The sequence below is a fragment of the Salvelinus fontinalis genome, unplaced genomic scaffold (assembly GCF_029448725.1).
Source record: "Salvelinus fontinalis isolate EN_2023a unplaced genomic scaffold, ASM2944872v1 scaffold_0010, whole genome shotgun sequence".
Taxonomy (NCBI): domain Eukaryota; kingdom Metazoa; phylum Chordata; class Actinopteri; order Salmoniformes; family Salmonidae; genus Salvelinus; species Salvelinus fontinalis.
Window position 1 is genome coordinate 415,128 of NW_026600219.1, and position 16,296 is coordinate 431,423.

The window sequence follows — 16,296 nt, forward strand, 5'->3', positions numbered from 1 at the left end:
CCTGTGACTGCACTGAGGAAACCGTCTAGGAACCATTGAACAGCACTGTGACTGCACTGATAAAAAGGTCTAGGAACCACTGAACAGCCCTGTGACTGCACTGAGGAAAAGGTCTAGGAACCACTGAACAGCCCTGTGACTGCACTGATAAAAAGGTCTAGGAACCACTGAACAGCCGTGTGACTGCACTGAGGAAACCGTCTAGGAACCATTGAACAGCCCTGTGACTGCACTGATAAAAGGTCTAGGAACCACTCAACAGCCCTGTGACTGCAATGATAAAAAGGTCTAGGAACCACTGAACAGCACTGTGACTGCACCCCCCCCCCCCCCCCCCCCACACACCCCTCCCCCAATCCAAATAAACTACAGTTGATTCTATCGTACAGGAGAAGAGCGCCGAAGAAATGCTCCCTAGTCAAGAAATAAATAGCTCAGCTCTAAACACCCAACGCTGAACATAGGAGGCGATCAAACACAGCATGGGATCACACTGCTTCCAAATGAAGCTGAAACGGGACACCCATCATTGGTCTACTTATTAAGACTTCCTTGCAGAGACAACATTTGGGCACCGTAGGTTATCTTACACCCTTTCATCCTCTTTGTCCCTCTGAGGACATCCAGCCAGAGGGGTATACTACAAAAGCAGGATCAATGAGTTAGCCAGCTAACTTACCTAAACGTTATGAAAATAGCGTTTTATACATTTAACAACCAAAGACAACCAAAGACACACATATCTAACTTTACCTTTTCTTAATGAACCAGAAAATCAATAGTTATTTCTGGTTATTTATTAAAGTTAGATGGTTAACTGATTCTGCTTTGTAGTACCAAAATAGTACCGAAACTATAGCAACGACTGTCTTCCTGTTTTCAGAGTATTCAGTCTAGGATGAGTTTAATCAGTCTTAGAGACTGCTATGTCAACTCAAGAGTTTGCTACCTGCCCCATTGACTAGCCATTGCCAAAATAACATGTTGTCCGCAATCTGCGTTTAATCAGCCAGAACAGTATTTTTTTCTGGGTTTCAAAAATTACACTTCGTTGGCTTTGAAAAAATATATCAATCCTATTGCTCATGTTTTTATCTTTCAAACATGTAATCCCAGCCAATCCCAGCCATTACAAACATGTAATCCCAGTCAATCCCAGCCATTACAAACATGTAATCCCAGTCAAACATGTAATCCCAGATTGCATTATCCTGTAATCCCAAACATGTAATCCCAGCCAAACAGTCCGTGTCGGTTTTTAGAAAATCAAATCTATAGGACTAATGTTCATGTTTCCTCTCAGCTTTTCCTGGCTGACGTCTTTCCAGATCTCTCTCTTTAAAAAAACAAACAAGAGTTTCATAACCTCAAGAGACTTCCTGGTTAAAAAATTAACATAAAAAAGTGTTTAAATTCCAGTTAACGGTCAGAGATTGTTCAGGCCCCCTTGTGGCCGTTCTGGGGTATGATCTTTCCTCTTCTTAAAAAGGTTCTTGAGTTTGGACGACTTCGCGCTTTTGTCTTTGTCCTTTTGGTGCCTCTCGCCTCTCATCTCCGGGGGCAACGTGTTTAGGGACCGGCCACTCCTCGGAGGCGGAACAGGAGGATTCCCTTCTCGCTCTCCTCCTTCCGTGATCCTCTGGGGCAGGTCAGGGGTTGTTGCTGGGGTCGTTGCTGGGGTGATACAGGACTTCTCCAGAATTCCGTCATACACCAGTTCGGTCAGGTGGTCGGAGGTATAAGGGTCAGGGGTCTGGGTTTGTTTCCATGGCGTGGACAAGGTGAGGTCAGGTTGTCCGAACTGACCCCAATCCAAAACCTGGGGACCGTGACCCACTTGGGACGACTCTGCATACTCCTCCCTGGATATCCTCCGTTTGGGGATTTCCGGGGCCCTGTCCGGGTAGATCTTCCCAGTGGGAGTATCTATGGATCTGTCAATCTTATCGCTGTTTGTTCGTCTGCGAGTGTGAGAGCACATCTCATGGTGTTCGTCTATCGATATCTTCCTCGTGGCGGCGGATGGTGGTTCCACTGGGAACTCTATCTTCTTCCTGAGCATCTTGTGAGAAGAGTTGCTGTCCAGATGAAGGGTCAGTTTGTCTCTGGACATCGCCATCCTCCTCTGAGCGCTGTCGGCTAAGTCCACCTCCTCTCGGGATATCCTTCTCGTTGGAGTTCCAATGGCCGCCACCATTTCTTCTCTGGGCCTTCCTCTCATGGAGTTGTTGAATGAGACTTCCCCCCTGCTCTCTCTCATCATCTGTCTGGAGCCGGTGTCCAGAGACACACCGATCACATCTGTAGATAGAAGAGACCTCTTCTTTGAGACGTGAGTCTCCAACGGAAACTCGTGACACTCATCTCTGGATGACCTCCTTGAGACGTTGTCCATCGAACGACCCAAGACCTTTTGGGCTGCTGCGTTGGCGGGGGGGTCCATGGAAGTCTCACTTTTGCCTCTTTGCATTTTCCTTGGAGCAGTGTTGTCCACAGAAGAAAAGTCTGGCTCGTCTTTAGATGATGTCTTCAATGTGGCTTCATCCAAGGAAGCCTCCAGTTCTTCTCTAGATATGTTACAAATGGGGGATTCCGTTTCTGATGACCTTCTGCTGACAGGAGGGGTCCTGTCAGAATAAATTACCTGAGAATCTCTGTAGAGAGAAGGAGAGAGAGAGGGGGGAGAGAGAGAGGGGGAGAGGGAGGGAGAGTGAAAAGATATAGAGAGAGAAAGATTCCATCAAGGTTCACAAAGTTTCAATCACACATTGAAAATACTGTAAGTGTCACCGTGAGACACCTTGTAATCAGCCAACACAGAGAAGCATTGTAGAAAATTGGAATCAGAATTGTAACGTCAGTTTATTTCCTAAATTGAAATTGTGCGACTCACCCTCTCCGCTGGGTGTTGATGAAGACCTGCTCCTCTTCCTCAAAGCAAGGGAGCGTGGTGTGGATAGGGATCAGGATATCAGGGTCGGAGAAGGAGGAGGAAGAGGAAGAGGAGGCGTGTCCAGAACGCCGTTGACGACACACGGTGGAGGTAGAGCCACGAGAGCGAGGGGAGCGCTTCATTGGTGGAACTAGGGTTGCAAAGGAAAGGGAACATTCACTGTATTTTTAAAAAAAAAATTTAAATCCCCGAAAAATGTGGGGAACATTTTGGGGATTTTTTTCCATTTTGTTAATTTTATGGAAATCCTATTCATGGAAAACCTCGCAAAAATAACACTAAACCTGATTCCACTAAGCAGCTAATCACTTAAACATTGAATCAGGTATGGCAGTGGTTCTCCAACCTCTCCTCAGTACCCCCAGCTGTTCCAAACCTCTCCTTAGAACCCCCAGCTGTTCCAAACCTCTCCTCGGGAACCCCAGCTGTTCCAAACCTCTCCTCAGTACCCCCAGCTGTTCCAAACCTCTCCTTAGAACCCCCAGCTGTTCCAAACCTCTCCTCGGGAACCCCAGCTGTTCAAAACCTCTCCTCAGGACCCCCAGCCGTTCCAAACCTCTCCTTAGAAACCCCAGCTGTTCCAAACCTCTCCTCGGGAACCCCAGCCGTTCCAAACCTCTCCTTAGAACCCCCAGCTGTTCCCAACCTCTCCTCAGAACCCCCAGCTGTTCCAAACCTCTCCCTAGGACTCCCAGCTGTTCCCAACCTCTCTTCAGGACCCCCAGCCGTTCCAAACCTCTCCTTAGAACCCCCAGCTGTTCCCAACCTCTCCTCAGAACCCCCAGCCGTTCCAAACCTCTCCTCGGGAACCCCAGCCGTTCCCAACCTCTCCTCAGGACTCCCAGCCGTTCCCAACCTCTCCTCAGAACCCCCAGCCGTTCCAAACCTCTCCTCAGGACCCCCAGCTGTTCCAAACCTCTCCTCAGAACCCCCAGCTGTTCCCAACCTCTCCTCAGAACCCCCAGCCGTTCCAAACCTCTCCTCAGAACCCCCAGCCGTTCCCAACCTCTCTTCAGGACCCCCAGCTGTTCCAAACCTCTCCTCGGGAACCCCAGCTGTTCCAAACCTCTCCTTAGAACCCCCAGCTGTTCCCAACCTCTCCTCAGAACCCCCAGCTGTTCCATGTGTTTGGTCTATTCCAGAGCTAGCACCTGATTCAACGTGTCAACTAATCGTCAAGCCTAGGTATGGGCATGAGATTGATTACCACGGTGATCCCATAAACATACACTCACCGTGCTGTAGATCTGTTTGCATAAACATGTCTGCTTAATGACCATATTATATTTTCATTATATTGACCAACTGAGCGACTGATTGCTATAACCTACCTAAGATGGGTGCTGAGGAGTCTTCCATCAGATCCTCCAGAGAGCCTTGTATTGTTTCATGATAGGAAGGGAAGGTGGGTACAGACACCCTGGGCATCGCCACCCAGTTAGAGTCTGAATACAGCGTGGCTGTCAGGCTGGCCAGGCCAGAGTTCCTGAGGAGAGGGAAACCACACAGGCGCTCTATCTGTTGCCAGCGGTGGAGGCGCTCCCGTAGGCAGGCCGTGACTTCTGATAGGGCGTTCCTGTGAGGGATGTCAAAAGCGCAGTTTACGTCAGCTAGTTACTTCTGATAGGGCGTTCCTGTGAGGGATGTCAAAAGCACAGTTTACGTCAGCTAGTTACTTCTGGTAGGGCGTTGCTGTGAGGGGAGTCAAAAGCACAGTTTACGTCAGCTAGTTACTTCTGGTAGGGCGTTGCTGTGATACAACACACAGGTGCAGACTGTTATAATATAGTAACATGTCAGCTATGTCAACACAACATACATTAGTTTAGTATGTTACTGTGTGACACAACAAAGTCAAATCTGTTACAAAAACTTTGTCGCAAAAACCACGTCGACTCCGTCACAAAAACCACGTCGACTCCGTCACAAAAACCACGTCGACTCCGTCACCAAAACCACGTCGACTCCGTCACCAAAACCACGTCGACTCCGTCACCAAAACCACGTCGACTCCATCACCAAAACCACGTCGACTCCATCACCAAAACCACGTCGACTCCGTCACCAAAACCACGTCGACTCCGTCACCAAAACCACTGCAACTCCGTCACAAAAACCATGTCAACTCCGTCACAAAATACGTCACAAAAACACGAGAACAGCAACTGCAACTCACAGTTGTGGACCGTGGCACAGATAAATGAACAACAGCACACATGGGAAAATTGAGCTTCTGATGTAATCAAATCATGTAAGTAAGAGTGAGAGTTAACATGGTTTCTAGTTGAGGTTAGTTACAAGTCCAGTGTCCTGGCTTCACATCGGTTTCTAGTTGAGGTTAGTTACAAGTCCAGTGTCCTGGCTTCACATCAGTTCTAGTTGAGGTTAGTTACAAGTCCAGTGTCCTGGCTTCACATCAGTTCAAAAGACTGAAGAGTGACTGAAGAGACTGCCTGGGACTGTGTGGGAGAACCAGTCAGATCAGCTCAATCAGATCACACAACTTTAATTCTGCCAATGAGAGGACTACATTACATATTCTGCATGCATGGTTAGGATTGGACAAAACGGATGAAAAGTAGATTCATGTCAAGTTAAATGTCCATTACCCTCATGTGGAATTCTCGTCACGTCACATTTTCATCGACTAAAATTAAAAGTAATTTGTTACAGTTATGTTTTTCTCTCCCTCTGGTCTCGTTATCTTCATAGTTTTAGTCAGGAAAAATAGGTTGTTATTTTGTCAAAGTTATTGTTGACTAAATTAAGACTGTGTGTGTGTGTGTCTCACTTGGCCTCCAGGATCTTGGTGTCAACATCGTCCAGTGAGGAGCTGTGAGCCACGTGGAACGTCCCCATGAGGGAACTCCTCTTCTTCTTGATCTTCTCTGCCTGGACAGGATATACACATACCAAGGGGTGAGGTCACATCCTCCTGGTCATGTCCATACCAAGGGTTAATATGAGGTCACATCCTCCTGGTGATGTCCACACCAGCGGTTAATTACAGCCCCTATGTTCTTTCTTCCTACGTGAAGTCAGTGAAAAGTCAATCAATCAGTTGATGAATCAATAAACTGATTGGTTTACGTCTCTCTCCTACCTCCTCCTCAGCAGTGGCCAGCTGCAGCTCAGCACTGTGTTTCTTGACGTTGTAGTACTGGACCAATCAACCAACCAACCAACTAATCCACCAACCAACCAATCAACTAATCCACCAACCAATCAACCAACGGATCAACTACTCCACCAACCAACTAATCCACCAACCAACCAACCAACCAACCAACCAACGGATCAACTAATCCACCAACCAACTAATCCACCAACCAACTAATCCACCAACCAACCAACAAACCAACCAACCAACCAACCAACGGATCAACTAATCCACCAAACAACCAATCAACCAACTAGTCCACCAACCAATCAATCAATCAACCAACCAACTAACCAATCCACCAACCAACTAGTCCACCAACCAATCAATCAATCAACCAACCAACTAACCAATCCACCAACCAACTAATCCACCAACCAACCAATCAACTAATCCACCAGCCAACCAATCCACCAACCAATCAACTAATCCACCAGCCAACCAATCCACCAACCAATCAACTAATCCACCAGCCAACCAATCCACCAACCAATCAACTAATCCACCAACCAACCAATCAACTAATCCACCAGCCAACCAATCCACCAACCAATCAACTAATCCACCAACCAACCAATCAACTAATCCACCAACCAACCAACTAATCCACCAACCAGCCAATCAACTAATCCACCAACCAACCAATCAACCAACCCACCAACCAACCAATCAACTAATCCACCAACCAACCAACTAATCCACCAACCAGCCAATCAACTAATCCACCAACCAACCAATCAACCCACCAACCAACCAGTAGTCTCCTACCTCTTCCTTGGCCGTGTTCAGCTGCAGCTCAGCGCTGTGTTTCTTGATGTTGTAGTACTGGACCTCCACCTCGTGGGTCAGCTGCAGCCAGAGCTGTAGGGCCTCCGGGACAGACCAGTAAGCCATCATGTCCTTCTCTGCCTTCTTTAATGCTCCCCGAACCTAGATACACACACATACACACACACACACACACACACACACACACACACACACACACACACACACACACACACACACACACACACACACACACACACACACACACGAGAAGGGTTAAAGCTTTTGATTGATGGGTGGACCGTTTTTACCACCAGCCTTGAGCCAATACTGATAGTGTTTCCTACACTGTGGACTTGCTTCAGTTTGGGTTAGCTAAGGTAAGGTAAGGTTAGGGTTAAGTTACGTAATGTAAGGTTAGGGTTAGAGTTAGCTATGGTAAGGTTAAGTTAGGTAATGTAAGGTAAGGTTAGGTAAGGTTAGGGTTAAGTTATGTAATGTAAGGGTTATGTAAGGTTAGATAAGGTAAGGTTAGGTAAGGTTAGGGTTAAGTTAGGTAATGTAAGGGTTATGTAAGGTTAGATAAGGTAAGGTTAGGTAAGGTTAGGGTTAAGTTAGGTAATGTAAGATAGGGTTAGGTTAGGTAGGGTAAGGTTAGGTAGGGTAAGGTTAGGTAAAGTAAGATAGGGTAAGGTTAAGTAAAGTAAGATAGGGTAAGATTAGATCAAGTAAGATAGGGTAAGGTTAGATAAAGTAAGATAGGGTAAGGTTAGGTAAAGTAAGATAGGGTAAGGTTAGGTAGGGTTAGGTAGGGTAAGGTTAGATAAAGTAAGATTAAGTAAAGTAAGGTAGGGTAAGGTTAGATAAAGTAAGGTAGGGTAAGGTTAGGTAAAGTAAGATAGGGTAAGGTTAGATAAAGTAAGATAGGGTAAGGTTAGGTAAGGTAAGGTTAGGTAAGATAGGGTAAGGTTAGGTCGGGTAAGATTAGATAAAGTAAGATAAGGTAAGGTAAAGTAAGATACGAGAAGGTAAGGTTAGGTAAAGTAAGATAGGGTAAGGTTAGGTAAGGTAAGGTAGGGTAGGGTAAGGTAGGGTAAGGTTAGGTAGGGTTAGGTAGGGTAAGGTTAGATAAAGTAAGGTAGGGTAGGGTAAGGTAGGGTAAGGTTAGGTAAAGCAAGATAGGGTAAGGTTAGGTAAAGTAAGACAGGGTAAGGTTAGGTAAGGTAAGGTTAGGTAGGGTAAGGTAAGATAGGGTAAGGTTAGGTCGGGTAAGATATGGTAAGATTAGATAAAGTAAGATAAGGTAAGGTAAAGTAAGATAAGGTAAGGTAAGGTTAGGTAGGGTTAGGTAGGGTAAGGTTAGATAAAGTAAGGTAGGGTAGGGTAAGGTAGGGTTGGGTAAGGTTAGGTAAAGCAAGATAGGGTAAGGTTAGGTAAAGTAAGACAGGGTAAGGTTAGGTAGGGTAAGGTAAGATAAAGTAAGATACGGTAAGGTAAGGTAGGGTAAGGTTAGGTAAGGTTAGGTAAGGTTAGGTAGGGTAAGGTAAGATAAAGTAAGATAGGGTAAGGTTAGGTAAGGTTAGGTAAGGTTAGGTAGGGTAAGGTAAGATAAAGTAAGGTAGGATAAGGTTAGGTTCTGTACCTGCTCCAGCTCCTCCTCTGCGTATCTCAGTCTGCTCAGTTGACTGACGGCTCCAGCTCTGAGTCGATGGAGTCTGTGCGCCTCCTCCTGGGCTCCCATGATCTCATCCCTCATCTTCTCCTCCAGGTTCTGTTTCTCCTCCGCCACGTTACGCTTCTCCTCCTGGGCCTGCTCCAGCCTGGTATCAGGACGGGGACATGCGTCAGCAACACACACACACACACACACACACACACACACACACACACACACACACACACACACACACACACACACACACACACACACACACACACACACACACACACACACACACACACACACACACACACACACACAGGTTAGCAGCAAAGACACACACTCACAAGTTAGCAGCAAAGACACACACACACACACAGGTTAGCAGCAAAGACACACACACACACACACGGGTTAGCAGCAAAGACACACACACGGGTTAGCAGCAAAGACACACACACACACACACACACGTTAGCAGCAAAGACACACACACACACACGTAAGCAGGACAAACACATACATTATCAGGAAACATTTAAACATACACACAAACAAACGCATTAGCAGGAAACACACATAACAGTTCTCCTCAACCCATTACACACACAGTCATAGACACTCACTGCTCCTGTAGTTCTCTGAGGCTGAGCTCAGCACTCTGCAGACTCTCCAGGTCCTTCATCATCTTGGAGATGTGGACTTTAGAAGCTTTGTTCTGAACCTGGGAGAACCAGCAGCCTCCTACACCCATCATCACAGAAACTAGCAGCAACAAGTCCTTCATGTAGTTATGGGGTGGGCCTGGAGGAGGAGAGGAGAGAGGAGGAGGAGGAGGAGAGAGGAGGATGAGGAGGAGCAGCATGAGAGAGGAGGAGGGGGGAGAGAGGAGGAGGAAGGAGAGAGGAGGAGGAAGGAGAGAGGAGGAGGAAGGAGAGAGGAGAGCGAAGAGGAAGGAGGATGAGAGGATAATGACAGTCAGTGGAGGAGGAAAAGGAGGAGGAGGAGGAGAGAGAAGAGGAAGGAGGAGGGTGAGAGGATAATGATGATGACAGTCATGATGAAAGTGGAGGAGGAAGAGGAGGAGGAGGAGGAGAGAGAAGAGAGAAGAGGAAGGAGGAGGATGAGAGGATAATGATGATGTCAGTCATGATGAAAGTGGAGGAGAAAGATGATTTCATTTGTTTAGAGCTTTTCAATATAATCAGTGGACATGAGCACATGCACAAAGAGAGAGAGTGTGTGTGTGTGTGTGTGTGTGTGTGTGTGTATGTGTGTGTGTGTGTGTGTGTGTGTGTGTGTGTACTGTCTACACACGTATAGGAGCCCCAAACAGCACCACATCCAGAGCCTTGATGTTGAGTTTCTGTTTGTCTCTCTGGTCCAGGATCTTCAGCTGGCCGCTCAGGAACGACGGCTCATTGGCTGCTATCCTGCACACATCACAATGACACCAGCTCTGATTAGACGAGAATACTAAAGTGTTCTGATTGGCTCTTTCTACATCTGATTGGACTGTGTTTCTCTTTCTGTTATGTTATTATTAAGCGTTTTAATTAGACTAATTGAGCTGCTTCGGATTTGTTTGTAATTGTATAGTAACGACTCAAAATATACCAAATGGACACTGTAACTAGGGTGTGTTACCTGATTGGCCAGTAAGTTTCAGTAAGAAGCTGTCTGATTGGCTGTGCCCACCAGGAAGTACCTCTCTGAGGTTTCTGATTGGCCGTTCTCACCTGGGGAGGGTGTTGCCGTTGACCCTGAAGTCTTTAAAGTTGTTCTCGTATTGAGGCAGCTCTACAAACTCCCTGAGCCACCTCAACACCTCATCCTGAGTCCAGTTATGGACTGATAGAGAGAGGAGGAGGGGGAGAGAGGGAGAGAGGGGGAGGAAGGGAGAGAGGGAGAGAGAGGGTAGGAAGGGAGAGAGGGAGAGAGAGGGTAGGAAGGGAGAGAGAGAGAGAGAGAGGGTAGGAAGGGAGAGAGGGAGAGAGAGGGGGAGGTCAGATGGGGATAGAGAGAGGAGGAGGAGGGGCAGAGAGGGAGAGAGGAGGAGGGGCAGAGAGGGAGAGAGGGGGAGGAAGGGAGGGAGAGGTCAGATGGGGATAGAGAGAGGAGGAGGGGAACGGAGAGAGAGAGGTGGGAGGGTTTGGTAATGAAGAAACGGTGAATGTAACAACATATTGCATAATCACACACACAATGTACCTTCTGAGAACTTCCAGCCCCTCCATAGTTCCTCTATGGTGATGTGTTGGTCCTCTCTGTGAAGATGGCTGTGTTTGTTGGTCTGCTGCTGCTTCATGTCCTCCATGATGAACTACACAGCCAAGACACACACACACACACACACACACACACAGGATTATGAAAAGTGTGTAGCTTAATGTCAAAAGGGAAACGTCTAACACATACAGAGGGATACACACACACTTAACCACACACACACACTTAACCACACACACACACTTAACCACAAACACATCCTTAACCAACCACAAACACATCCTTAACCAACCACACACACACTTAACCAACCACACACACACTTAACCACACACACACACTTAACCAACCACACACACACTTAACCACAAACACATCCTTAACCAACCACACACACACTTAACCACAAACACATCCTTAACCAACCACACACACTTAACCACACACACACACTTAACCACAAACACATCCTTAACCACACACACACAGATCCTTAACCAACCACACACACACACAGATCCTTAACCAACCACACACACAACCACACATGTCTAATAACAGTTCACACATCCTTAACCTTTCTAAGTTTCCACATTAGTTTGACGACCGTCAACTGTACCAATGATAAGGACCAAGACATTTTAGTTTAGAGATAAAATAGACTGGGTGTCTGTGCGTGTGTGTGTGTGTGTGTGTGTGTGTGTGTGTGTGTGTGTGTGTGTGTGTGTGTGTGTTCCACCATCTTGGAATCTATCCTTGGCTGTAATTTGATTCTTCATGTGATGGGGACAGGAATGTCAGCCACCCTCCCCTCCCGTCTCCACGGTAACAGCAACCCAATCCCATGGATCATCAAGCCCTGGACGACATTCTGATGAGTTCTGGAGTTCTGGGACAAACAGTCCAACATTCTACACTTCTAATCTGGACTCACTTCTAAAGGGGCTCTAGTGTCTGTGGCTTAAACAAACTAACAGGACAGGAATCATGAGACAGACAGACTGGTCAACGAGGATCTACACACACAGCATGTAACTGAATAAAGACTCCTACCATCTGTTGTCCAATCAAAACACACCTGAATCCGTCCTCCGTGGTTACGTACCTCTACGCTCTCCTCCACCTCTATCCCTCCATCCTGGTCGTCATCCATCTCTCTGTGGATGTTCCTCAGAGCCTCCAGACTGTATCGGTCTGCCTCGTTCATACAGGGAGGTGACACCACCAGGCATGGGTCTATAGAGATGGTCAATCAATACATTTATCAATATGTTAGGTAGCCCTTTCCTACAGTCAATGACCAAAAGCGCCCTCTAGTGGCCTCATGGTGGAATGATATTCATGTTTTTCAGAATTAGTTTAAAAACTAAATTAACTGACAAAAATCTGGTGTTTCTATGTCTAACAGTTGTGTTATAGTTCGGTCTTCTGTGATGTATATAAAGTGTAGTATTGGGATGAAAACTCTAAATGTAATACATTTCAACTGTATATCTGACATGGTACAATGACAATAACAGCCTCCACTCTTCTGGGGAGGCTTTCCACTAGATGTTGGAACATTGCTGCGGGGACTTGCTTCCATTCAGCCACAAGAGCATTAGTGAGGTCGGACACTGATGTTGGGCGATTAGGCCTGGCTCGTAGTCGGCGTTCCAATACAATCCCAAAGATGTTATATGGGGTTGAGGTCAAGGTTCTGTGCAGGCCAGTCAAGTTCTTCCACACCAATCTCGACAAACCATTTCTGTATGGATCTCGCTCTTTGCACGGAGGCATTATAATACTGAAACAGGACAGAATCTTCTGGAATGTTATTATATGCTGTAGTTTCCCTTCACTGGAACTAAGGGGCCCGAACCTTGAAGAACAGCCCCAGGCCAGTATTCCTACTCCACCAAACTTTACAGTTGCCACTCTGCATTGGGGCAGGTAGTGTTCTCCTGGCATCTGCCAAACCCAGATTTGTCCGTCGGACTGCCAGAGAACGAGTTTCCACTGTTCCAGAGTCCAATGTAAGCGAGCTTTACAGCACTCCAGCCAACGCTTGGCATTGCTCATGGTGATCTTAGGCTTGTGTGCGGCTGCTCGGCCATGGAAACCCATTTCATGAAGCTCCCACTGAACAGTTCTTGTGCTGACGTTTCTTCCAGAGGCGGTTTAGAATTCAGTAATAAGTGCTGCAACCGAGGACTGATGATTTTTACGCTTTACGTGCTTCAGCGCTCTGAAATCCCGCTCTGTGAGTTTGTGTGGCCTACCACTTTGCGGCTGAGCCGTTGTTGCTCCTATTTCACTGTAACCTGCATTCTTAGTCACTGAGCACCGACCGGCACCAGATGTTCATGGAAGTTGAAAAGTAGTTGAAATTTGGTCAGTCTGCCTTGTCCACAGAATTGTCTTTGCTTTTTGGTACATTCTGGACCAGATTTATATTTCAACATCCACAGATGTCAATTTTTGGTTTGGTCAGGACTTGACTGGGCCCAAACATATACGTCCATGATTGGTTCAGTCCTGCACTGTACACTTGAGTATAAGAGAGTTCAGTAGAGTAAACAGTAGAGCACACTAGAGTTACTGTACTGTAATGAACCAAACTGTACTCTACAGTACTCTACTGCACAGTACAGTATTCTACTGTACTGTAATATATTCTACTCTGTATTATACTCTAATCTACTGTACTCTGTACTCTCCTGTAATGTACTGTACTCTCCTGTAATGTACTGCACTCTCCTGTAATGTACTGTACTCTTCTCTACTGCAGCAAATCTCCACTGGGGTAGTCGCAACCCCCCCCAAAAAAATTGTGGGGGGGAGGTGAAAAATACTCCAGTCTGAATTGAAACTAGTAAAGCCTGGTAGAAAGTGTGTAGACATGATAATGAACTTATAATTATGAATCATTTCATCTCTGGAATCAAACAGTGAGTTTACTAAAAATCATTAATCAAGAATATGGGAAAAATGTATTATTGACAATGGAAAAGGTGGGAATCTTGTTCCCTTGTCTTTTTGGTGTGTATTACATGATTGTGGCATTAATGTGTGGCATTAATGTGCACTCCAATTTGTTGTGTTCATGTTAGCTAGGCTAGCTAGGTGGCTAACATTAGCTAAACTAGGGGTTAAGGTTAGGTATAGGGTTTAAGATTAGGGTAAGGCAACATGCTAGCTAAGTAGCTAAAGGGTTAAGGTTAGGAGTTAACCCTTTATTCTAAGGTCAAGGTTAGGGGAAGGATTAGCTAACATGCTAAATTGTTGCGAAAGTAGCTACAAAGACTTGCAAAGTTGATTGTGTCAATGATTGTGTGTCAATGATTCTGATTGTGTCAATTACGATTATCCATCCCGCATCTAAACTATTGTAATGAAACAGGCAGGGAGCAGGTTTCGAACCGTCGACCTTCTAGCCCGAGATCCGGCGCGCTATCGACTGTGCCGCAAAAGCATGCTCGAGCGGCAGAATAGATTTCCGCGCTTATAAACCCAGGGTCGTTACACTATGTTTGGCTACAAGCAGCTGCTAGACCACTGTATGAGCAAGAGTACCATGCCACTCCGCACTTGTGCCCATCTCCAATGCCCAATGTCCTGCAACTCCATGTGTCCCAGTGACCATAGGAATGATAGGACAAGTCACCGAAGAGGTGTTGATAAAACGGTACATTTCCACCATGCCAGTTGGTTTGTCAACATTGATGACTCCTCCTAACACCGAGCTCAGATAACCGCTGAGTGCTCAAAACACGTGCATAACAGTTAACGGTTGTCACTCCCCGTCTCCGCGCGGGATCCTGCTTCAGGACACACATTGCGCTGAGGTTGGAATAACTTCTCTTGATTAATCAAAGATCTGCAGACCAAATATATTTAGCTAGTTTAGTTGCCCTGGATTTTCTTTTTGGAGATATTCCACAGGTTCCATTACACCGGGCAAACTACCGCACAGCTCAATGATTAGAAAGTGTAGATGCTATTTGACCCAGATCTGCACTGATCTGACTCAAATGTATTCATAATCAAATCAAATGTATTTCTAAAGCCCTTCTTACATCAGCTGAAGTGCAGCAGAAGGGCGGAAGTGGTTGTGTTTCAACTACATATGTGGACCAGATCCTATTCACCTATCCAATCGTTGCTAGATCCATGTTGGAGCAGGGTTCACGTCAAGGTAATGAGGGCATATGGACGTAATTTTAGGCTACGGCTATCCACGCTTATTGTCACCGTCAGTCATCCGGGGGTCATTTTTACCTGTCGAGTCGAACACTGTTCTTTGGCCGGCAAAGGTGAGTCCGAGCTCCGGGTCATTGTGGTGATGGTAGCCGCTGTCCTGGATGATGCCCTGCGAAGCCTCGAATAAGACCCCGCGGAGCAGGAGGAGGAGAACCGGGGAAAGGAGCAACATCATGGGGGTTTAATTAAGAGAAACTCTCATCCCGGTGGGAGCGAGAGAACCGGGAGAAGATCCACAAAACAGATGTCGGCTACACAAACCGAGACCCGGTTGGTTAACGATGTCAACACTCACATGCACCACCGTGCGCAAGTGTTAGGCGATCATATTGAGCTATTAACGGAACCGTTATTCAGAGGATATGTGACGCTAATGATTGGGTTCGGGTTGAGAAACTAACCAAGGGGATATGGTGAAATATTCGATAACATTATACAACAACTCAACCGTTACATTAAAACTCCAGAAAGGGTTAGAACTCCAACGGCTGCCAACAAGTTTTTATCCAAAAAAAGAAAACGGAATTGGCGCTAAATAACTTCGGCCGATGGGGTGTTAAAGTTAAATAATGATTTTAATCCTCATCATGGGTTACAAACAGAATGGTTTGAATCCAAGATGATTATATCCGATAAGAACATCCAATAGAAACTTCGACAGCAAGGAAATCTGAGTGAGACCGAAGCTCTCTCTCCACAAAATAATTCCACGGGTTGAATTTGATCGGGATTATGGAAATCAAAAATCGAGCGCTCCAAAGTTCTAAATCCAGTTCCAAAATTCCAAATCCAGTTCCAAAGTTCTAAATCCAGTTCCAAAGTTCTAAATCCAGTTCCAAAGTTCTAAATCCAGTTCCAAAGTTCTAAATACAGTTCCAAAGTTCTAAATACAGTTCCAAAGCGCACTGAAAGTTCTTTGATCACAAAATTCAATATCCTGTCAAATACTGCAGTCATATACAATACCTCTTTATAGAGATGTCAACTCTCTGCAGAGTTTTCCATGCATATATATTTTCTCTCTCTTGTCGTGACGATCTTGTGCGAAACTGTCACACACATACAGAGAGATTAGATGACACTAAGGCTAGTTGTCCTTCCCAAGTCCCAGCAGTTTGCACAAATACTCCGGAACACAATTTTTCCGGTCAACCCTTGACTGCGTGTCCGTTGGATCCGTTTGTGTATGCGTGCTTGTGCGTCAAGGCTAATTCCCGACTGTTTACGCATGTTTCCCCAGACCTGGGGGTCATGTGGATGGGATTAACCAGTGTTCAGACACCT

The 16,296-nt window shown here is 46.1% G+C and overlaps 1 protein-coding gene across 1 annotated transcript; it reads right to left on the minus strand.

Moving 5' to 3' along the window:
• Positions 1-372: 372 nt before the first annotated feature.
• Positions 373-15,730, minus strand: LOC129842077 (stromal interaction molecule 2-like). The gene is made up of 12 exons (XM_055910465.1): positions 15,031-15,730; positions 11,876-12,006; positions 10,753-10,864; positions 10,281-10,392; positions 9,859-9,974; positions 9,168-9,345; positions 8,524-8,701; positions 6,882-7,043; positions 5,745-5,845; positions 4,285-4,529; positions 2,894-3,083; positions 373-2,654 (listed from the first exon to the last, which is right to left on the minus strand). Exons 1-12 carry the CDS (start codon positions 15,185-15,187, stop codon positions 1,427-1,429), a joined length of 2,910 nt encoding a protein of 969 aa, XP_055766440.1. The 5' UTR covers positions 15,188-15,730; the 3' UTR covers positions 373-1,426.
• Between the last annotated feature and the right edge of the window lie 566 nt (positions 15,731-16,296).

What these genes read in the sequence shown, in the direction of transcription:
- LOC129842077 (XM_055910465.1), bottom strand. Translation starts at nt 15,187, where the DNA reads ATGATGTTGCTCCTTTCCCCGGTTCTCCTCCTCCTGCTCCGCGGGGTC. An exon ending in GGGCTGGAAGTTCTCAGAAG is followed by an intron (nt 10,393 to 10,752) that starts GTACATTGTGTG and finishes TCTCTCTATCAG; the next exon opens with TCCATAACTGGACTCAGGAT. An exon ending in TGAACACGGCCAAGGAAGAG is followed by an intron (nt 5,846 to 6,881) that starts GTAGGAGACTAC and finishes TATCCTGTCCAG; the next exon opens with GCAGAGAAGATCAAGAAGAA.